Raw genomic sequence first — 19,122 nt, 5'->3', positions numbered from 1 at the left:
ACCAGCACCAAAGAAAAATCCACTCAGAGCTCTCAATTAAACTTGTCCCTTACCAAGCAAATCAACTAAATTTTAAATTGATAAATAAATCTGCCAATTAAGGTACAGATAATAATACTATATAGTCAGTAAATGATAATAATATTGTATATAAGCTACCTAATTTAAGATCGACTGCAGTCCTAGATATCTATGCTGCAATGCAAACTGTCTCTTAGACTTTGTCATGTTTACCTTTACCTCCCCTAAGTAATTGCCTACTTCAGTTTATTCATTTATATAAACTTATATTATGATATTGCATTTTTATTTTTATGGTGTTACTGCAGATTGTTTTATTTTATATCCAATTGTCACATGGTTCCCCCCCCGCCCCGAGAATTCTTGATGAAGGGTGGTCTACAAATACATTATTTTATTTTAATCATTTCTATCCACTTTTTCCATTCTGGAGCCCTCAAGGTGTTTCATGATAAAATGAGAACTACTGCAGTTTGCACACAGCAAAATGCATACTGAAACAGTAATATCTTTGCTATGTGAGAAAATACACGCACTATATGTTTAAGTAGGCCACACTTGGGATGATGCCCCATAGTTTAGCTGTTATAATCAAAAGGCCCTGTCTCTTGTGCCCATCCAGCTCATTACATATACTAACATTCCATGTACATTCCATGTACTAACAAAGTACAAAGCCAAGGTAGCATCATCCACATTTAAGTTCTGATCCCTCTGTCTGAAAGCAGCTGTGTCATAAGAGCCAGGTGAATCAACTGCATCAGGCAGTAGACAGTGGTGGAATTTAGAGCCATGGTGGCACACAATGCATGGGGAGACTTTATCGCACAAGCCCCATTGAAATTAATGAGAGATGAACAAGATCACTGCAGATGATTGTGTACCATGTTAATTATATATGAGCATATGCGCTTCATTGAAAAAATCCTATGGGGAGTAGGAGGATTCCACTTTAGGTAGCAAAATGTTATGGGCTAGCGTGATGCCCATCAAGTTACACTGTAAAGGGAGGTTTACTTCTTGAACAATTCTTGACCTCATATGGATGGTAGAAAAGCACACTGGAATCCCACATGTTGAAATATGTTGTAAAATTGCTCAGGAGTTTCATCAAAATATGGAGCTGTGTATAAGTTAACTTATGAATGATCTCAATATAGCCCTTCTGTTAAGCTGTAACTTACCAGATCCAGGAAGAACAAATGTTCCTGTACCCTAGAAGTTGATTAAGGTACAAATAAGTTCCTTTATCAAATGATAGACTTGCTCTTCCCCCATTGATGCCTCATCAAACTTCCCTAATTTTTTGCCTGCTGCAGCATGCAAAGCTCTAGCTTTGGTTTTTTTGCCTACCTCGTAGCAATCGTCACAACTTTTGTGGTATTGGTGGGTAGGTTAGGCATTGGAATAATGTGTTGTGGTGTGTCGAAGTGCTAGGTGTGGCCATCGCCTATGCCTTCAATTTTTAGGGGTATTCCGTTAAAGGAATCTGGCGGTCGTGTATTCTGTCCGATGCCTGCTTGGCGGGAGGCCATGGCACGACCCGCGGTGACAGCAGGGGTGAGCCTATAGTTGGATTAGCATCAACAGGTGTTGAACCCCTGGTGAATAAACCCACTTGTTTCGATCCAATGCCTAAGCCAATACCTTTTCATTGCTGTAATCAATAAAGTTGTGGCCTTTTCTATTTTTTTTTTTTAATATAATTTTTATTAAGTTTATAGTATACAAAATCCAACTTCCAAACACTTATTGCCATAAATCTAGTGGACTCCCCCCATCTTCCGAACACTGCATTCTCTGTAAATTTAAAACCTCAGCAAATTGTTAACTTATTTTAAACATAATAATATATCTTCCATTTTATCGTGATATCTGGTCTCTAAACATTTCAGTCCAAATCCATTGTTTTAGTTTCAACACAATAAAATTATTTCATTACACCACTTCTGTCTTGTTGTTCCTTATTTTCCAATTCAAAAAATTAACCGATGCTGAAGCTGTAATTTCCTAAAAAGGAGCATTTTTTAACATTCATACAACTTATAATACTTTTTCAAATAATCCTTAAACTTTTCCCAAACTTCCTCCGTTTCTTCTTCTCCCGAGTCTCGGATTCTGCCAGTCATTTCAGCCAGTTCCATATAGTCCATCAGCTGCGTCTGCCATTCTTCCAATGTGGGTAGATTTTGTGTCTTCCAGTGCTTTGCCATCAAGATCCTTGCTGCTGTAGTAGCGTACATAAAGAAAATTCTATCCTTCTTTGCCACCCTCTGGTCCACCATGCCCAGGAGGAAGGCCTCCGGTTTCTTGGGTAAGGTAAATCTAAGCACCTTTTTTAGTTCATTATGAATCATCTCCCAGAAGGCCTTCACCTTCGGGCAGGTCCACCAGAGGTGTAAGAATGTCCCTTCCTCCTCTTTACATTTCCAACATTTGTTGTCAGACAAGTGATATATCTTTGCAAGCTTGACTGGGGTCATGTACCACCGGTATGTCATTTTCATAATATTTTCCTTCAGGGCACTACATGCCGTAAATTTCATTCCGGTGTTCCATAACCTTTCCCAGTCTTCAAACATAATGTTGTGCCCCAAATCCTGCGCCCACTTTATCATGGAGGATTTAACAATCTCATCCTGTGTATTCCATTTAAGCAACAAGTTGTACATTCTCGAAATTAACTTAGATTTTGGCTCAAGCAACTCTGTCTCTAATTTCGACTTTTCCTCCTGGAAACCCACTTTTTTGTCCGCTTTAAAAACTTCCTGAATTTGAGCATAATGTAACCAATCTCGCACCTTGTTTTTTAACTTTTCCATACTCTGCAACCTCCAATTATCTCCAATTTTTTCAATTATTTCCCAATATTTAGGCCAGTGGGCCTCCATATTGAGTCTTTTCCGTGCTTTGGCCTCCATCGGTGAGAGCCACCTCGGAGTTTTACTCTCCAATAAGTCTTTATATTTTGACCAGACCATAAAAATTGCCCTTCTGACAATATGGTTTTTGAATGATCTATGAACTTTAACCTTGTCATACCACAAATATGCATGCCACCCAAAAGCATTATCAAATCCTTCCAGGTCGAGGACATCGGTGTTCTCCAATAAAATCCAATCTTTCAACCAGCAGAGGGCTGCAGATTCATAATATAACCTCAAGTCCGGCAGGGCAAACCCCCCTCTTTCTTTCGCATCCGTTAGTATTTTAAACTTAATTCGGGGCTTTTTGCCCTGCCAGACAAATTTAGAAATATCCCTCTGCCATTTTCCAAAACATTCCACCTTGTCCACGATCTGGAGGGCCTGAAACAGAAATAGCATTTTCGGCAATACATTCATCTTTATAGCAGCTATTCTACCCAACAAGGAAAGTTTCAGTCTTGACCATGTTTCCAAATCTCTTTTGATCTCTGACCAACATTTCTCATAATTGTCCTTAAACAAATTCAAGTTTTTGGAGGTCAAGTGCACCCCCAAATACTTTACTTTTTTAACCACATTTAATTCCGTTTCTTTTCTGAACTCCTCTATTTCAATAGTTGTCAAATTTTTTGCTAAAACTTTAGTTTTTTGTTTATTCAGCTTAAATCCCGCCACCCGACCAAAGTCAGAAATTAATTCTAACGCTCTTTTAGTGCTAGAGGCTGGCTCCTGTAGTGTTAATACCAAGTCATCTGCAAATGCTTTCAGTTTATATTGTTTCTCTCCGACCACAATTCCCTGTGCCAACCGGTCATTTCTAATCTTGTTCAATAGCACCTCCAGAACTGAGATAAACAACAGAGGAGACAGAGGGCACCCCTGTCGTGTCCCTTTTTCAATTTTGAACTCCTCTGTCACCACGTTGTTCACTATCAATTTAGCTTTTTGTTCTGAATAAATTGCTTCTATTCCACTTTCAAACCCCCGCCCTACTCCCATCCTTTCCAAATTTTTCTTCATAAACTTCCAAGAAATGTTGTCAAAGGCTTTCTCCGCATCAATAAAGATCAACACCGCTCTTGTATTTGAATTTGTCTGTAAAAATTCCAGAATATCAATGATGTTTCTTGTGTTGTCAAATAAATGCCTACCAGGGAGAAAGCCTGCTTGGTCCTTATGGATCACTTCATTTAATACTTTCTTAAACCTACTTGCCAAAATGTCTGCAAAGATTTTGTAATCCACATTTAGGAGTGAGATAGGACGGTAGTTTTTAAGTTGAGTTTTTTCAGTTTCTAATTTTGGTATCAACGTGATGAAAGCTTCTTTCCACGTTTCCGGTGCCTTCCTCCCCTCCATAATCTGGTTGCAAACTTCCAACAGTGGTTGTATCAAAGAGTCCTTCAATACCTTATAGTATTTGGAAGTGAGTCCATCTGGTCCTGGAGACTTGCCTAGTTGAAGATTCTGAATGGCGCATTCAATTTCTTGGAGCGTAATGTTACAGTTCAGGGTTGCTCTCATTTCCTGAGGTATTCTTTGTAATCCATTAGTTATAAGAAATTGATCCACCTCCGAATCTTTTTGTGGCCTTTGTGAATAAAGTTCTCTGAAATATCTCTGGAAACACTTTCTAATTTCCTCAGGTTTCTGAACCATTCTCCCTTCAATCTCTAGATTTGTAACTGTATTAAGCTTTTGTCTCTTTTTCAACTGCCAAGCCAACAGCTTCCCACACTTATTAGCTGATTCAAAGGATCTTTGTTTCATTTGTTTAATTTTCCATTCCACCTCTTGATTTATCAATTTCGAATATTGTGCCTGGAAAAACTTCACTTCTCTCAACACTTCCTTCGATTTAGGCCTGGATCTCAGTTTTTTCTCTCCTTCTCTTATTTTCTCCAAAATCTTCTCCTTCTTTTCATTCCAGAGCCTTTTTTTAATCGTGTTCTGCTGTATTAGAAACCCTCTCATAACTGCTTTACTTGCGTCCCAGATTGTTCTTTTTTCCACAGTTGTCTTTAAATTTATTTCAAAATAGTCCTTTAAAACTTTTTGGGCCTTCTTAACAATCTCCTGATCTCTTAACAAAGCGTCATTCATTTTCCATCTGAAAGATCCGGTTGTGTTTAATCTCACTTCCATTCTCAAAGCATTGTGGTCGGAGCAGGTTTTTGGGCAGATTTCCACTTTTCTAGTCTTAGGTGCCAGTCCTCTAGTTATCCATATTTGGTCGATTCGCGTCCATGTCATGTGGGCCTCAGAAAAGAAAGTTCCTTCTTTCCCTAGAGGGTTCTTGATCCTCCATATATCAGTCAAGTCCAAATTGTCAGTCATTTCGAAAAAAGTTTTTGGTAGTCTGCCGTCTTTCGTTATGTTAGCACTTTGCGACTTATCCATATTCACTGAGACGACTCCGTTCATATCTCCCAACATGATAATGTTGTTGTAATCCAAATAGTCCAGCATAGTCTCATGCAGCCTCTTGAAAAATTCCGATTTCCCTTCATTTGGGGCGTAGATTCCTAAAATTAAAAACTTTTCTCCTTGTGTCTGAATTTCAACCGCCAAAATTCTGCCCTGTTCATCTTTAAATACAAATTTTGGTGACAAGTTCTCCTTTGCATATATCACCACTCCTCTTTTCTTGACTTTGTCCGATGAAATAAATTCTTGGCCTAACCTTTTATTAATTAACACTTTTCTGTGGAGTCTTGTCACATGTGTTTCTTGCAAGCAGATAATGTCCAATTGTTCTTTTTTCAAAATATGAAATACTTTTCTCCTTTTTTCTGGAAAGTTCCCGCCATTTATGTTCCAACTAAGAAGCTGTAGAGACATCCTGGTCTAGTACTTGAGTATCACAGTTGGGTATCTATGTTATCCTCCGTTCCCGAAGGATGTGGTGCCGGTCCGCCTCCAGATGGTACGTGTCCTGGTGGTAATCCCGGTGGTGGAGGCCAAGAATCTGCGGCTCTCTTTTGGAGGTCCTCCTCGTTGTCGTACAGGAACTTCTGCTGGTCCTCTAGTGTTTTAATTCTTACCTTCTTTCCTTTATAAGTGAATGATAAACCTTGAGGGAATTCCCACCTGTAAGGAATTGCGTTATACCTTAACAGTTTGGCCAAGTCTGTATATGAGGCTCTAAGGTCCAACAGATATTTGGGAATGTCTCTATAAATTTCTGCTCTTTTGCCTTCAACTTCCAGAGATTTTTTAAAATGTTGGCCTAGTATCTTGTCTCTTTCCTCTCTTGTTCTCAAGCAAACCAAACAGTCTCTGGACTTGTCTTTCTTAGCCGATCTTCCCAATCTGAAGGCCGTCACAATTTTGAAGTCTTTGTCTTCCTCAACCCCCCAAAATTTAGAAAATAACTGCGTCAAAAATTCCTCTAGGTTGCCCTGCTCCAGCTCTGGGACGGCCCTCAGCCTAAGATTGCATTCCTTACTTTTCAGTTCCACCATTGACAGGTAGGCTTGCTGTTCTCCTACCTGTCTTTTCAGAGGTCTTACTTCCCCTTTGATCTCCTCAACCTTTTTGCACGCTTGCTCAGCTTTTTGATTGGCTTCCGCAGCTAATTTATAGTTCTCAGCCGTAGCTCCTTGCAATTTCTCAATGGCCTGAGTATGCTGGGAAACCTGATCTGATAACTTACTGATAGTAGATGTAGCTCTATCAATTTTAGATGACTGATCGTCCACCTTCTTATTCAAAAGTGCCAATTGTTCCAAGATTTGTTTCAAGACTGGATCAGTTCCTCCAGTTGCCATTTCTTCTGTAGCAAGCGTTTCAACTTCTCCCTCCTGTGCCGTCAGCACAGTTGGTACAGAGGATCTACGTTGATGTGTTAACGTTGTTTGAACAAGCTGCCCAGCTCTCTTATCTTTTTCTTTAGCTTCCTTAGCTTCCTTAGCTTTGGCTGCTCTTGTTTTCCCTGGGCCGCTCATTCCCCAGCTGCCTCTGTTCAAGGTCAAGTAGTCTTTCAATCCATGAGAAAGGCAAGTCCAGAATGTAAACAATTAAACCACAAAGAATCTCGATATAATACAGTTCCCAGGCCTCTATACCTCTGCAAATCCACCAGGGGGGTGTGTTTCATGAGAAGGAAAGTTTCTTTTCCGCCATCAAAGTTCCTATCAACTTTTATAATCCCCAAGCTCAAAAAGGAGGTTTCCAGATAGTTCTGTTTCAAAATAGTGCCACAAGGTGACAGAAAGGTTCCAGTATCAATATTAAAGCGATAATGTATCCATCCATGCAACAATTTATACTTCAGAAGAAGTTTCAGCAGCCTGACAGTTCTCCTTTGCAACACTGGCAGCCCGACAGCTCGGTTGTCCCCTTTAACTCCACGTCACTCCACAGTAGGGGGAAGGTTCCGTAGCAAAATAAACCAAATGATTTAATCCTTCATTCCTTTTAATTTCTAAAAACACAGTCTATTGATGCCCCTTCATACTATTTTCAAAGTCTCTTTTTAAGCGCTTCAGCCCACATCAAATTCTTTGCTTTGCTCTGATTAGCAGGGTCGGGAGACGGACTTCCTGTTACTCGCCTCCCGTTTTCAGCCGAATTAAATAAATTTAAGTCAATCTTTAGTACCCCTTACTCACGGGTAATTTGCAGCCAATTCCGATACTTTTCAAGAAGAAAGGTCGACGCTCATCAGCAGCAGCAGCGCGGCTTCACTTCCGCGAAAAGAGCGATGAACTCACAGCGCCGCTCCCCCTTTCACGTTCCGGAGCCTCTTACGAGGTCCCTTCCTCGCTTCTGGGGGGGCTTCTGGCACCCGCCGAGTCCCACGGCCGCAGGCTCGCTCTGCCTGCGGTTTATCTTAATGGGTCTCCGCTTTGCCGTAGCGGACGACCCTTTTTCGCGGAGCCCCTCTTCACTGGGTAAAGAGGACCGCCATTGCCGTTTTGCGCCGCCTCCGGAAGTCAGTTGTGGCCTTTTCTAGCCCATTAACCTTATATCACGTGTCCCTGTGTCTTCATTTCACTTCGCGGGGGTCGGGCCCTCAAACCACAATTCTCCCCCTGCAGAAGCATTTCAATGAGGCCCACATTCTAACTTATTTAGTTGCTAATCTTAAAATTCTATAAAAACATGCAGTTTTAATAATCACCCATGTGCACATGAGATGTAATAATGCTAGCTGATTAAAAAGATACATCTGCGGAAGGCTGAATAATTGTTTTTCTTGGCATTCCTCAAATATCAAAGTTATGACAGGAAGTCTATCATAGTGTCACCTTCAAAAAATGAATTCATACTCTCATATATGTGGATCCTCTTACCTACAAAGCACATTAGACATGCTGTTTGCACATAACAACGACATGAACTGGCTACACCACATAGTAATGCCTCATGCCAGTCCCAGGAATCCCAGGGGGGGGGGGAGAACACGTACATTTAACATCATGTCAGAGGATTGTGTAAAATTTAAAGATGGAGGTGGATTCCCAGACCCAGCTGCTGTCATCAGATAAACCTGCATCCAGGGGAACCGATGCATAGGAGCATTGGTGCACCCTTCTGGATACTGACACCATCCCAGATGGAGGCATTATTTCTCACAATGAGTACACAGCTCTGGTCACAGGTTTATGGAGTTATTGCAGTGTTTCTCCCCCCATCCATTGTTTGGCATGGCATGGAACTAGGACAAAAAAACAACAAAGTGTGCACACCACAGGAAATGATATCTCTATCATATTACGTCATTACAAAAGATTGTCCAGATGTGATCAGAATCCTAGCCTTCTGGCAAACGCAGGGGAATACAATTGCCATTCAAGAGAACAGGCATTTAAGTCACTGTGAGAGCTTCTTCATCAAGCCAGCCATATGTGAGATTATTAACAGACATCTATTTCAGAGTCAGCAATCCAGTTATTATATTGACTTAATTCATACTAGTTTCAATACATTGATTATGTATTCATTTCTTGTTGTTTTAAACTGATCTATTACCTCATATTATTTAGCGATAGCTCAATCACATATGGCCTGTGCAACAACTCCTCTCTCATAAAACCTGCCTGTATCTTTCCCTCTCTGTTGTCTCACACTGGATTCTATTCTTTATAAGTGTTAAGGGTAACCAGAAGAATGGGCAGTATATTCCTTGCCCCTTCTTTTATTTTCCACCCTGAAATCCATTATGTCAAGTGCTTGGACATCTTAGTACACATCTCTTTCAGCAACAGCAGCATCTCACAATATTTACATCATCTATTGGAAAAACCCAACAACAATGAGAGAGAGAGAGAGAAGTTGGATTTAGTTACTTACTAGGAACTCCAGATACCAGCCGTAAGGGACGCAATACTCGGAAAGCCCGAAGTGCTTTGACGTCAAATCCGGCACCTTTGCCTCCTATCGAATTTACCCCATCTGCTTTGGTTGCTTGTTCTAAAATTGCACTAAAAAGCCTTGGGTGGAAGAAAATGGAAAGAGGAAACAAATGATTAGTAGACAGCATGGATAAAAATAAAAGGAAGAAAAATTACTGCAGCTTTTTAATATATTGCATATATTGCAAAGAACACAAGAGAAAAATGGGGGGGGGGGGGAGAATGAATCTGCCTATAAAATGCACATAAATGCAACCATTTGCTCTTTACTTTTCACCCTTTTCACATTTCAGTTTACAGATAGATAATCTGGAATAGCTGAATACTTAATTGAAGTATTATGTATGCTATATTTTTGTGTTACTATTGATTTTTATGTAAGGGGCCCTGTGAGTGCTTTGCCCTAAAAGGGACCAAAAAATACCATATTTACTCAAATGTAATGTGCCATCAAGTCTAACGTGCACCTCAATTTTCAAAACCTTCAAACCAAAAAAGTATTTGCTGGTGAATATAACGCGCATCAGCAAAAAGTCTCTAAAGAGCAATTATTGGAATAGTGTTCAAAGTTAAACATTAAATACCGTATTTACTCAAATGCAATGAACTATCAAATTTAATGCACACACTAATTTTCATGACGTTATTTGGCCAAAAATTGCATGCATTACATTTGAGTAAATGTAACTATGTACTTAAATATAATTAGGCATAAATCAGATAATAAATTAGTTAATAGCAACCCACAACTGCTCTTTGGGCTCCGAAATGGCTTAAGGATTGCAGGGCTTCACAGCCACCTTCAGAAGAAGAGGAGTTTGGATTTGATATCCCGCTTTATCACTACCCGAAGGAGTCTCAAAGCAGCTAATATTCTCCTTTCCCTTCCTCCCCCACAACAAACACTCTGTGAGGTGAGTGGGGCTGATAGACTTCAAAGAAGTGTGACTAGCCCAAGGTCACCCAGCAGCTGCATGTGGAGGAGCGGAGACACAAACCCGGTTCACCAGATTACGAGTCTACTGCTCTTAACCACTACACCACACTGGTAACTCTCTGGTGTTACTAGCATATTAATTAATGTAAATACATTGGGCTGTAATAGTGTATGAGAAGGAAGACTTGAATACACACAGAAAGTAGATGGGCACATATGCTTAGACACTACAGGCTCTCAAAACCAGGGAGTAAAATGTATAAAATACCTTTAAGGAATTGGTTCAGTTACTTGCTCAGTTTACTAAAGAGTTTTATAGTAATTTGCTCACCCTTAGAATAATCTCAAACATACTTATCAGCAAACAAGTCCCACTTAACTCAGTGGATTTGCTGCCAAGTAAATGTATTTAGAATTATCTTATATCTAAAAGGGAAATAATAATGGCATACACCACAGGGTTGTTGTAAGGACAAAAGGCATAAAGCTTTTAAAGCACCTTTAAAGTTATAAATCTCCTTCATGAATTATTAGAATAATCTTGCACAAAAATTTTGGGTTTTTTGTTTTGTAATTAGATGGTGCTCAAAAAGACAGCAGATGCCAAATTTGGCTCTGCATATTTCTTACAGTCCAGTGAACAAGCATTAGGAACGTGTTCTGTTTCCTATTCAAATATTTCTGCTCCTCTGCTAAACATAATCCTCTCACCAGATGATGAGTGACGTGTCTGCAGTCATCCCAGTCCTCTGGGAGCTTGTGAAGGAGAGTTCACTGCAAAAGGTTTCTCTGATAGTGTTTTACAGCTTTACTAAAATCTCTCCAAAACCAGAATCTTGCCCGCAAATTCATAGAAGGAAGCTTGCCAAGCCCAGGGTGGTATTAGCTATTGTGCTCATGTTAACATGTAATGTGGACTGTCAAATGGAAGATCCTTGCTATAGTCCAATTATGGTTGGAGACATCCCTTCTCATCTGCTCTGTGCAGTCTCTGCATCACATGGAAATACTTGTTCCCAGCCTGGGAAAGCTTGTTCCCAGCCATGCAAGTGTACCCATCTTACACTCTGCACAGCATTCTTTCAAAATTTCCTGCAGTAAAAATCATGGTGACTGTTCCCTCACTAGGCATATCATGAAAAAAGAGTAGAAGCCTCATTTTCAGTCATACATCTCAATCGTCTCTCGTTGTGAAGACATGCTGCTTTCCATTTTCCTTAAGATGATCCATCTTCCATTGTTGTATTTTGAAAGGAACTCATTCTCCTCCACACATGGAAAACAAATGAGCTAAATATGGGATGTCACTCACAATATCTCCTAGGTATTTTTCCAGTGGCTTTTCCTTTATTTCCCTCCCCCCGCAATGATCAGTCATCCCATAACTTGTGATAGAGGAGAAATTCAATTCAGTTTGCATTTAAAAGCAAAGCTAACTAAGTTGCACTTTCCAAAAGAACATGTGAACTGAAACACAGCCATCCTTTGAAATTTGCAATCTCCAAATTTTACAGTGCAATTCTTCAGCCAATATGTATAACATATACTGAGGCATACACTGAGGTAAAGTGTGCATAAAAATGCATTTAGTAGTGAAAATAGACTAAACAAATGCATTATATAACAGGAAACTGCTTTTTAAAAATGTGTATATTTGTCTGAAATTCGTATCTAAATGCAGAAATATTTTCATGAAGACTTTTTAAAAAATGCTAAATATATGTGGAAATGCAGAGAACTTAAGACTGGAAAAATTAGAAACAAAGAGAGTGAAACTGAGTTCCTCTTATGCCTACCCATAACCTAGGCAATGAACAATTACAAAAAATTAAAGGTTGTATTCTATAGAGCCACTCAGCTGATGGTAAAGTGGAACAGGAGAGCAACAATTTTCAGTGATTCTTCTCTCTCTCCCCGTCCCACTCTCACTCACCTCAAATCTGCTTCAGGGGGTTGGGGGACCCCCTAGAGAAGATTTAGAACTACAGAGGTAGTGGAAATTGTGGACAAAGTCTTCCCTCCTCGTTTCAATGATGGAAGCCATACCATCAGCTGAGTGACACTGTTGTCAAAGCCCTAAAACCCCAATCCAATAAAACCAATCAAATAGCAGCCCCCAGATTCTGTAAAACAAAACAATAACAGACCAGAGGGAAACACAATTTCAGCCACAAGCATCAAATGTAATACAGAGTCACAAAATTCTCTTCACAGAGCTAAAACAACATCCTAAAACCACAGTGAAATGTTAATAGAATTATTTTTAAAGGCCTGGGAAAATAAACAAGGTCATTGCCCGAAGCTGAAAATAAATCAATGGACATGTGATAGCCTTGCTGATGAGGTCTTTCTAAAACTGGGGAGCTGCTGCCCAAAGTACATTCTTTTATGCCTGAAATTCCTAGGTGCTGTACAAAAATCTTAAATAAGTCTCTGCTCTCAGTTATAATCTTCACATTAGGAAAAAGGGAATAAAAGTGAAGATGAATCAATGAGGCGAAACCAAGGTGATTACTAAACAAATAATAGAACAATAGGAGGGTATAATTCTCTGTCAACATCCCATACTATGCAAAGTGATGGAGTCTGAGAGAGGAAAGGCGGTTGGGGCTAGGCAGGCCAATGGAAAGGGCTGGCCATTGTTGGGGCTGAGGGTAAAAGAGTCAGGTTGCATTTATCAGATATAATTAGATTACACAGATAACTACAGATGCCACACACACACCTTATTTATATATGTATCAACATGTATATGCCATCCCATAAAGTTAAGGTAAAGGACCCCTGAACGATTAAGTCCAGTCAAAGCTGACTATGGGGTTGCAGTGCTCATCTCACTTTTCAGGCTGAGGGAGCTGGCATTTGTCCGCAGACAGTTTTCTGGATCATGTGGCCATCATGAATAAACAGCTTCTGGTGCAATGGAACACCGTGACGGAAGCCAGAGCACACGGAAATACTGTTTACTTTCCCACCGCAGCGGTACCTAAAGCACTGGTATGCTTTTGAACTACTAGGTTGGCAGCAGTTGGGACAGAGCAACAGGAGCTTACCCCGTCATGTGGATTTAAACCGCCAACCTTCTGATCGGCAAGCCCAAGAGGCTCAGTGGTTTACACCACAGCGCCACCTGCCCAATAACATACAGTTATTTGGGTAGATCACAATAAAGAAGTATAAAAACAATGTAAACAAAACAAAACAAAACTTACAACAACCCAATTTTACCAGCATATGAATGAATCCCACCCGCAAAATAGAACCAGCTTGAAATGACTTTTTGCTATATTACAAAGATTTAAACTCTACTATTGGGGCCTGGGTGACGGCGGGGTGCGCTCCCGTTGCTTGGTCCCAGCGCCTGCCAACCTAGCAGTTCGAAAGCACCCCCGGGTGCAAGTAGATAAATAAGGACCACTTTCTAGCGGGAAGGTAAACGGCGTTTCCGTGTGCTGCGCTGGCTCGCCAGATGCAGCTTGTCACGCTGGCCACTTGACCCGGAAGTGTCTGCGGACAGCGCTGGCCCCCAGCCTCTTAAGTGAGATGGGCACACAACCCTAGAGTCAGACACGACTGGCCCGTACGGGCAGGGGTACCTTTACCTTTACCTTTATTGGGGCCCTTTATCTACAAGCCCTACAGACTCTACACACAAGGATCTCTAGAGGATCGGCTATAATTAATAATTATCTTACTAATATCCCTGAGTTAGTGGGTGAATAACTGTCTCTGCTGTATTTCTCTGTTGTTAAATGTATGGCTAATCATCTTTCCAAAAGCATGGTATTAGTTTTGTCTATACTGTAATATTAAGTCCATGCTTGCACCAAACAGTATCAGTCTGTTTTCTTACAACTAAATTGTGTCCTCTTAAGATCTTAAATCTACAGTTTAATGTTATCCATTTTTGAGAAGAAAAGAAAAACAAACTTTAAAAGTAAAGCAGTGTTTTGGCTATGATAACCAGTTCAAGATTTTCTGTCTCATTAGACCGACGTCTGATCCCTTCGCTCAGCTAGTAACACTTATATACAGCTTAATGACAGAAACCTGTGCAAAGGGACGTTTTCTTCAAAGCAGTATTTAATGGTTCAATTGTAAAAAGGCCATAAATTATCTGAGGTTAAATCCATTTTTTAAAAAAGCAGCTACCAAAAAAGCAGCATTTGTCCCAGTGCAAGGATAATTGTTACAAAACTACAAATGTGTGTCTTCCTTCAGAAGGGTATAATTGGGTCTGGATCCATTTCTTGCATTTCTTACTCTTCCTTTTTCTCGGTACAGTTTCATATTGCTAACGTAAGCAAACAAGTCTCTTCTTTCTGAAACAGAACTTGAAGTAAAGCATCCCTGCTAGGCAGGCTCACTGATGGCACAATGTTTGTACTGCTGTGAGTGGCACCAACAGCTGGTAATACTGGTCAATAGCTGAGGTCCAGAAAGGCTGAGATCAGAAGCGGTGTGATAATTGTATTGGGCCTTCAATCAGGCCAGGCCCTAAGGAAACTATGCAAAGGTGTTCCTGTTATTGAGTTATTATGACCCTTATTGGGTGGTGCACCAAATAGTATCCTGTTTGGTGACCATAATGTCAGAGAATTCTCTAGGACAGTGTAGGTCAGGGGTTGCCAACCTTTTTGGACTGGTGAGCACATTTTCAATTTTAAGAGAGTACTAGGGACACCAGTCACAAAAGAGCTGTTATGGATGTGTGTGGCATAACATAAAATGGCTGCCATGGAGAGCATGACATAACACAAAATGAGAAAGACACATATACTCCAACAACCCTTATGCTTACCATGGACAATCAGTTATGTTCTGCTCATCCTGATTGTGGAGATCATAAAATATTTATTTTACACATGCACACACAAATGCTGCTGCTGCCATTTCACAGAGATCATCTAGAAGTTCAGTGTTTGGGTCGCCTGCCCAAGGGCACCTAAAAAGCCTTCCATGTGCCATGGTTCCCACGTTTGTCAGATAGAATAATAGAGTTATAGCATATAATAGTTGGAAATCCAACCCCTTGCAATGCAGGAATATGCAGCTATTCTGTAGGGGAATCAAACCTGCAACCTTGGTGCTATCAGCACCATGCTCTAACCAACTGAGCTATACAGCAATTGGCAACTCATGTGTGGGAGCTGACAAGAAAGGGTCAATTTGCAAACAATCACCTCTTTCTCCTTCCATTCATGGAAGAAGTTGATTGACCAAATAGCCTTTAATGAACAGAAGGACAACACTGGATACAACCCATTGGAAGCTCATTAAGATGCCCTACTTTAGTAATAAGCATGCATGCTCACTGAGATTATCTGTCACCTAAAACAGCTAGTGAATTGGTTTCAGGGTGTTTCTGATTCCATGATTATTTCAAATTAATTAACACTGCAAAGCTGTGATGCTTTTTATACTGCACATAACTAATCCCTTTTAGAGATTCCACAGCATACTGGAAAGTAGTAGGAATCAATTATTGTTTGGAAATCTTGATGTCAGTCAGCTGGCATCAACATGAAAAAGGGCAGGAGTATGTGAGGAAACTCACCAAGACAATATCCCTAAAATACAAATTAGCACAGGTGGCACATCAATGTACCCTAGCTACCATACTGCTAAGCCATGTATTGTCAAATAATCCCTATTTGAGGTTCATCCTGTGCTGGAGCTGGAGGAACTACTATCTAGAATTGCCTACACAGTAATAGGGGACAAAAGGTCTATAGTAGCTATGCAGTCATCATTACTCATTAGTATGACTGAAGAGACCCACTTATAGCAGAAGAGGCACTTATGCCAAGATTGTGATCAGTTTTTCATTTAATAGCTCCACATAGATTTACTGCTGTCATTATTACCCTATCTTCTCTCTTAGAAATAATGTATTTTGAAAACTGGCTTTGAAAGTTAGGTGCTAATTAATTTACTTTAACCTAATTTAAGCTAAATCTGTGCAAATTATAATACAAAATGTGGTTTCATCACATGATCGCTTGGCTATGGCTGGTTTCCATATCACTTGAAAACATAGTTATTGTTTAACTCAGATTTAGTGTGAATGAGCAGTGTACTGGTGGTGCATGCTGCTCAAAAGTCTTCACTTCACTGCACTGGGAACAACAAACCAAAAGCCTTGGTATGCCATGTCACCCAAAGTGGTGCTCGTGATTTTTTTTTCTTTCCAAACAAATCAGAAGCAATAGCCAAAGTTTACTCTAAATCAGGGAAAGGTTGGAAGAAAAGTTTGAGCCACTTTTCAGAGCTGCAACCCCAATCAGAAACCACAACCTCCTCTGAACAAATACTGTAAAACATTGTTAGGGAAGTCCTGTCACACATCTTCCATGTCATGTGAATTCTGGCCTCAAAGAAGGCTTATTTTACCCAACAAAACTTAAGTTTATCCTTAATGTTGATAACTTTGATGATTATAAAAGCCACCTCAACCTCTGAATTGGAAAAGCTTTTTCTGCCAGATTTCTGTATGTGCAGCACTTGTTAAAGGCACCACAGCCCTGCCCGAAAAGGTAGGATGTATTTAATTTCATCATACAGACACAATATTTCATTCCCATTTTGTGTTTAAATAGAGAAAGCACATACATAAACCATGAATACTCACCCTACTACCACAATTATAAAATCTAGTAAATTCCAGCCATTGCGGAGGTAAGCGTTAGGGTGAAAGAGAAGTCCATATGCTATTACTTTTAAAAATGCTTCCACTGTAAAAATTATGAGAAAGAGATATTCCACTCGTTCCTGCAGAAAAGACAAAAGAAAACAAGAAACAGTGTTGTTAATTCCATGTAGTACAGAAATTGCAATAATACACCATTATGAGAAATGGAGCTGGGACTCCAAGATGGAGATGACTATCTTTTTTCACAGGACAACCATTTGGTGTGATCCTAAACTCACTAGGTCCTAAACTGGAATCTCCAGTGTGCTGCTTTCTTGAAGGTTACACTACAGGTCTGGGCCTAGTGACAATGAAGCAGCATCTCAGTCAATATGGTGTCAAACCTTACAAATCAATGGGCCAGTCTGTTTTGTTCCCCTTCTCCTTTCTATCTTCTTGCAATGGATTTGAAATTCTGTTCTGTATCAGGAAAACACTGGTCAGACCAGTGTGAGGACACTGACTTTCCCCATTTTAGATAAGCTCACAAGCTACACACATCAGAATCACCACAGAAAAACAGTATCTATACCCATTAAACTATTCTAACTTCAAATAATGAAACAAGCTCAAAGAACAATTGTAAATTAAACTGAATATCTAACATATGGCATCCAGAACCAGCTAAACATGTTTTTTAGCTAAATAGGATTTGTCATTTTATTTGTTTTTATCATCAACCAAACCAAAAACAAACCATTATTATATATATTATATATTATATATATTATATTATCTGGAGATAATAATACTGATCTACCTAATAGATAGGTACAAGGGAAAAACATCAGTGCCCACTAATCAACTAGCCATCTCTCCACAAAGGCCTTCTTAAAAGCAATGTATCATTAACCAGGAAGGCTAAACAATGAAGAAGCCAGGCAGGCCTCTCTGGGGAGAACACTCAATAACATCGGTACCATTATAACAATAAAGGATTTTTTTCACATAGCTGCCTGCCTAACTTCAGACTGTAGAAAGAACAATGCAGCAGGGCCCTCTCTGATGTTAATCCGAGCATGTTGGCATGTAGCACAATGTACAGGCACTAAAGTTAAACTGTAAACTGTAATTTTGGGTCAGCATTGTTATGTAACTGGTATTTAGGTGAATGTATTATAAAGTTGTATGTGGTTTATAAAATTGACATTTAACTGAAATTATCTGTTGTGAGGTAACTTGGAATCCTTCTCAGGCTTCTGAGAAGAGGGGGCCCTGCACTGAGTGAGGGAAACCCCTTTTAGAACCTCGGGAAGAAAGCAGGTGCTGCTGACAGAGGCCCTTAGAAATGACAGTTAGGAATTCGTTTGAGAGCCCTCTGAGGGAAAATAGGAAGAGAGATTGGTGACCAGAGGTTCAGATAGAAAACAGATATTTATCTCTAAAGGAAAGGTCATAATTAAAATGTTTATACAGTAATGAGGACTATGGTGACAGTGTAACAAACACTGCAATAGTAGAACACTTTGGGGGAAAGAAAAGAAAAAAAAAACATTTTAACTAACTGCCTCAATCCCAAAGCTAGGATTTATTTGCTAGGATTTATTTTACATCAGGATGTTTTGAATGTTTATTTGGTTTTCTTATAAAAATTTCCCATTTTTAAATAAACCAGTTTAAGGATCTTGCTAACCTCACATGTCTAACTACCACCTGCTAGTAAGTCATGTTTGATGGGAAGCTGTTTATTGACCCATAGTCCCTCAGAGAAGCTTGTTCACTACTACTAATCTTTTAATTTAGGAACCCCTCATAAGGTTACAATAAACTCCAGGGAACTTCCCAGAATAAAATTTGAGAACCACTGCAGTAGAAAAAATGTGAGAAAGAGGAAGCAAAATACATGTTTGAAGGAGGGAAGGAGAGAGAGATGAGAACAGCCCAATAGACTGATCTAATAATGGATTTAATTTTTAAAAATCACATTCATCACTTTAGCCTCTATAGTTAGAAACACATAGTTAAACCTTTGGCTAAGTCAGATGCTCTTCAGGCCCAGTAGAAAAGCTGCCATATTATGCATCTGTGTTCCAGTTTTAAATTGGAACTAGTGAAGGCAGGGAAGGTCCTGTGTGAGGGTCTGGAGGCAGTTGGAGGATGGATGGCGGCTATCAGATTGAGATTGAATCCTGACAAGACAGAAGTACTGTTTGGGGGGAACAGGGGGTGGGTATGGAGGACTCTCTG

At 39.9% G+C, this 19,122-nt stretch overlaps 1 protein-coding gene across 27 annotated transcripts in view; it reads right to left on the bottom strand.

Annotated features, from left to right (window-relative positions):
- The window catches only part of CACNA1C (calcium voltage-gated channel subunit alpha1 C), a gene marked incomplete at its 5' end in the record, with an annotated part of 525,599 nt that overhangs the window by 204,002 nt on the left and 302,475 nt on the right, over positions 1-19,122 (bottom strand). For all 27 annotated transcript variants that reach the window (XM_081926667.1, XM_081926694.1, XM_081926693.1 and 24 more), the window contains 2 exons: positions 9,246-9,385; positions 16,876-17,015. In XM_081926667.1, coding sequence (XP_081782793.1) covers positions 9,246-9,385; positions 16,876-17,015 — 280 coding nt within the window. The remainder of the gene's footprint in view (positions 1-9,245; positions 9,386-16,875; positions 17,016-19,122) is intronic.

This window comes from Podarcis melisellensis (assembly GCF_964234715.1).
Source record: "Podarcis melisellensis genome assembly, chromosome: 10".
Taxonomy (NCBI): Eukaryota; Metazoa; Chordata; class Lepidosauria; order Squamata; family Lacertidae; genus Podarcis; species Podarcis melisellensis.
The sequence above is the reverse complement of the archived record's forward strand: the minus strand, read 5'-3'. Positions and strand labels throughout refer to the sequence as shown.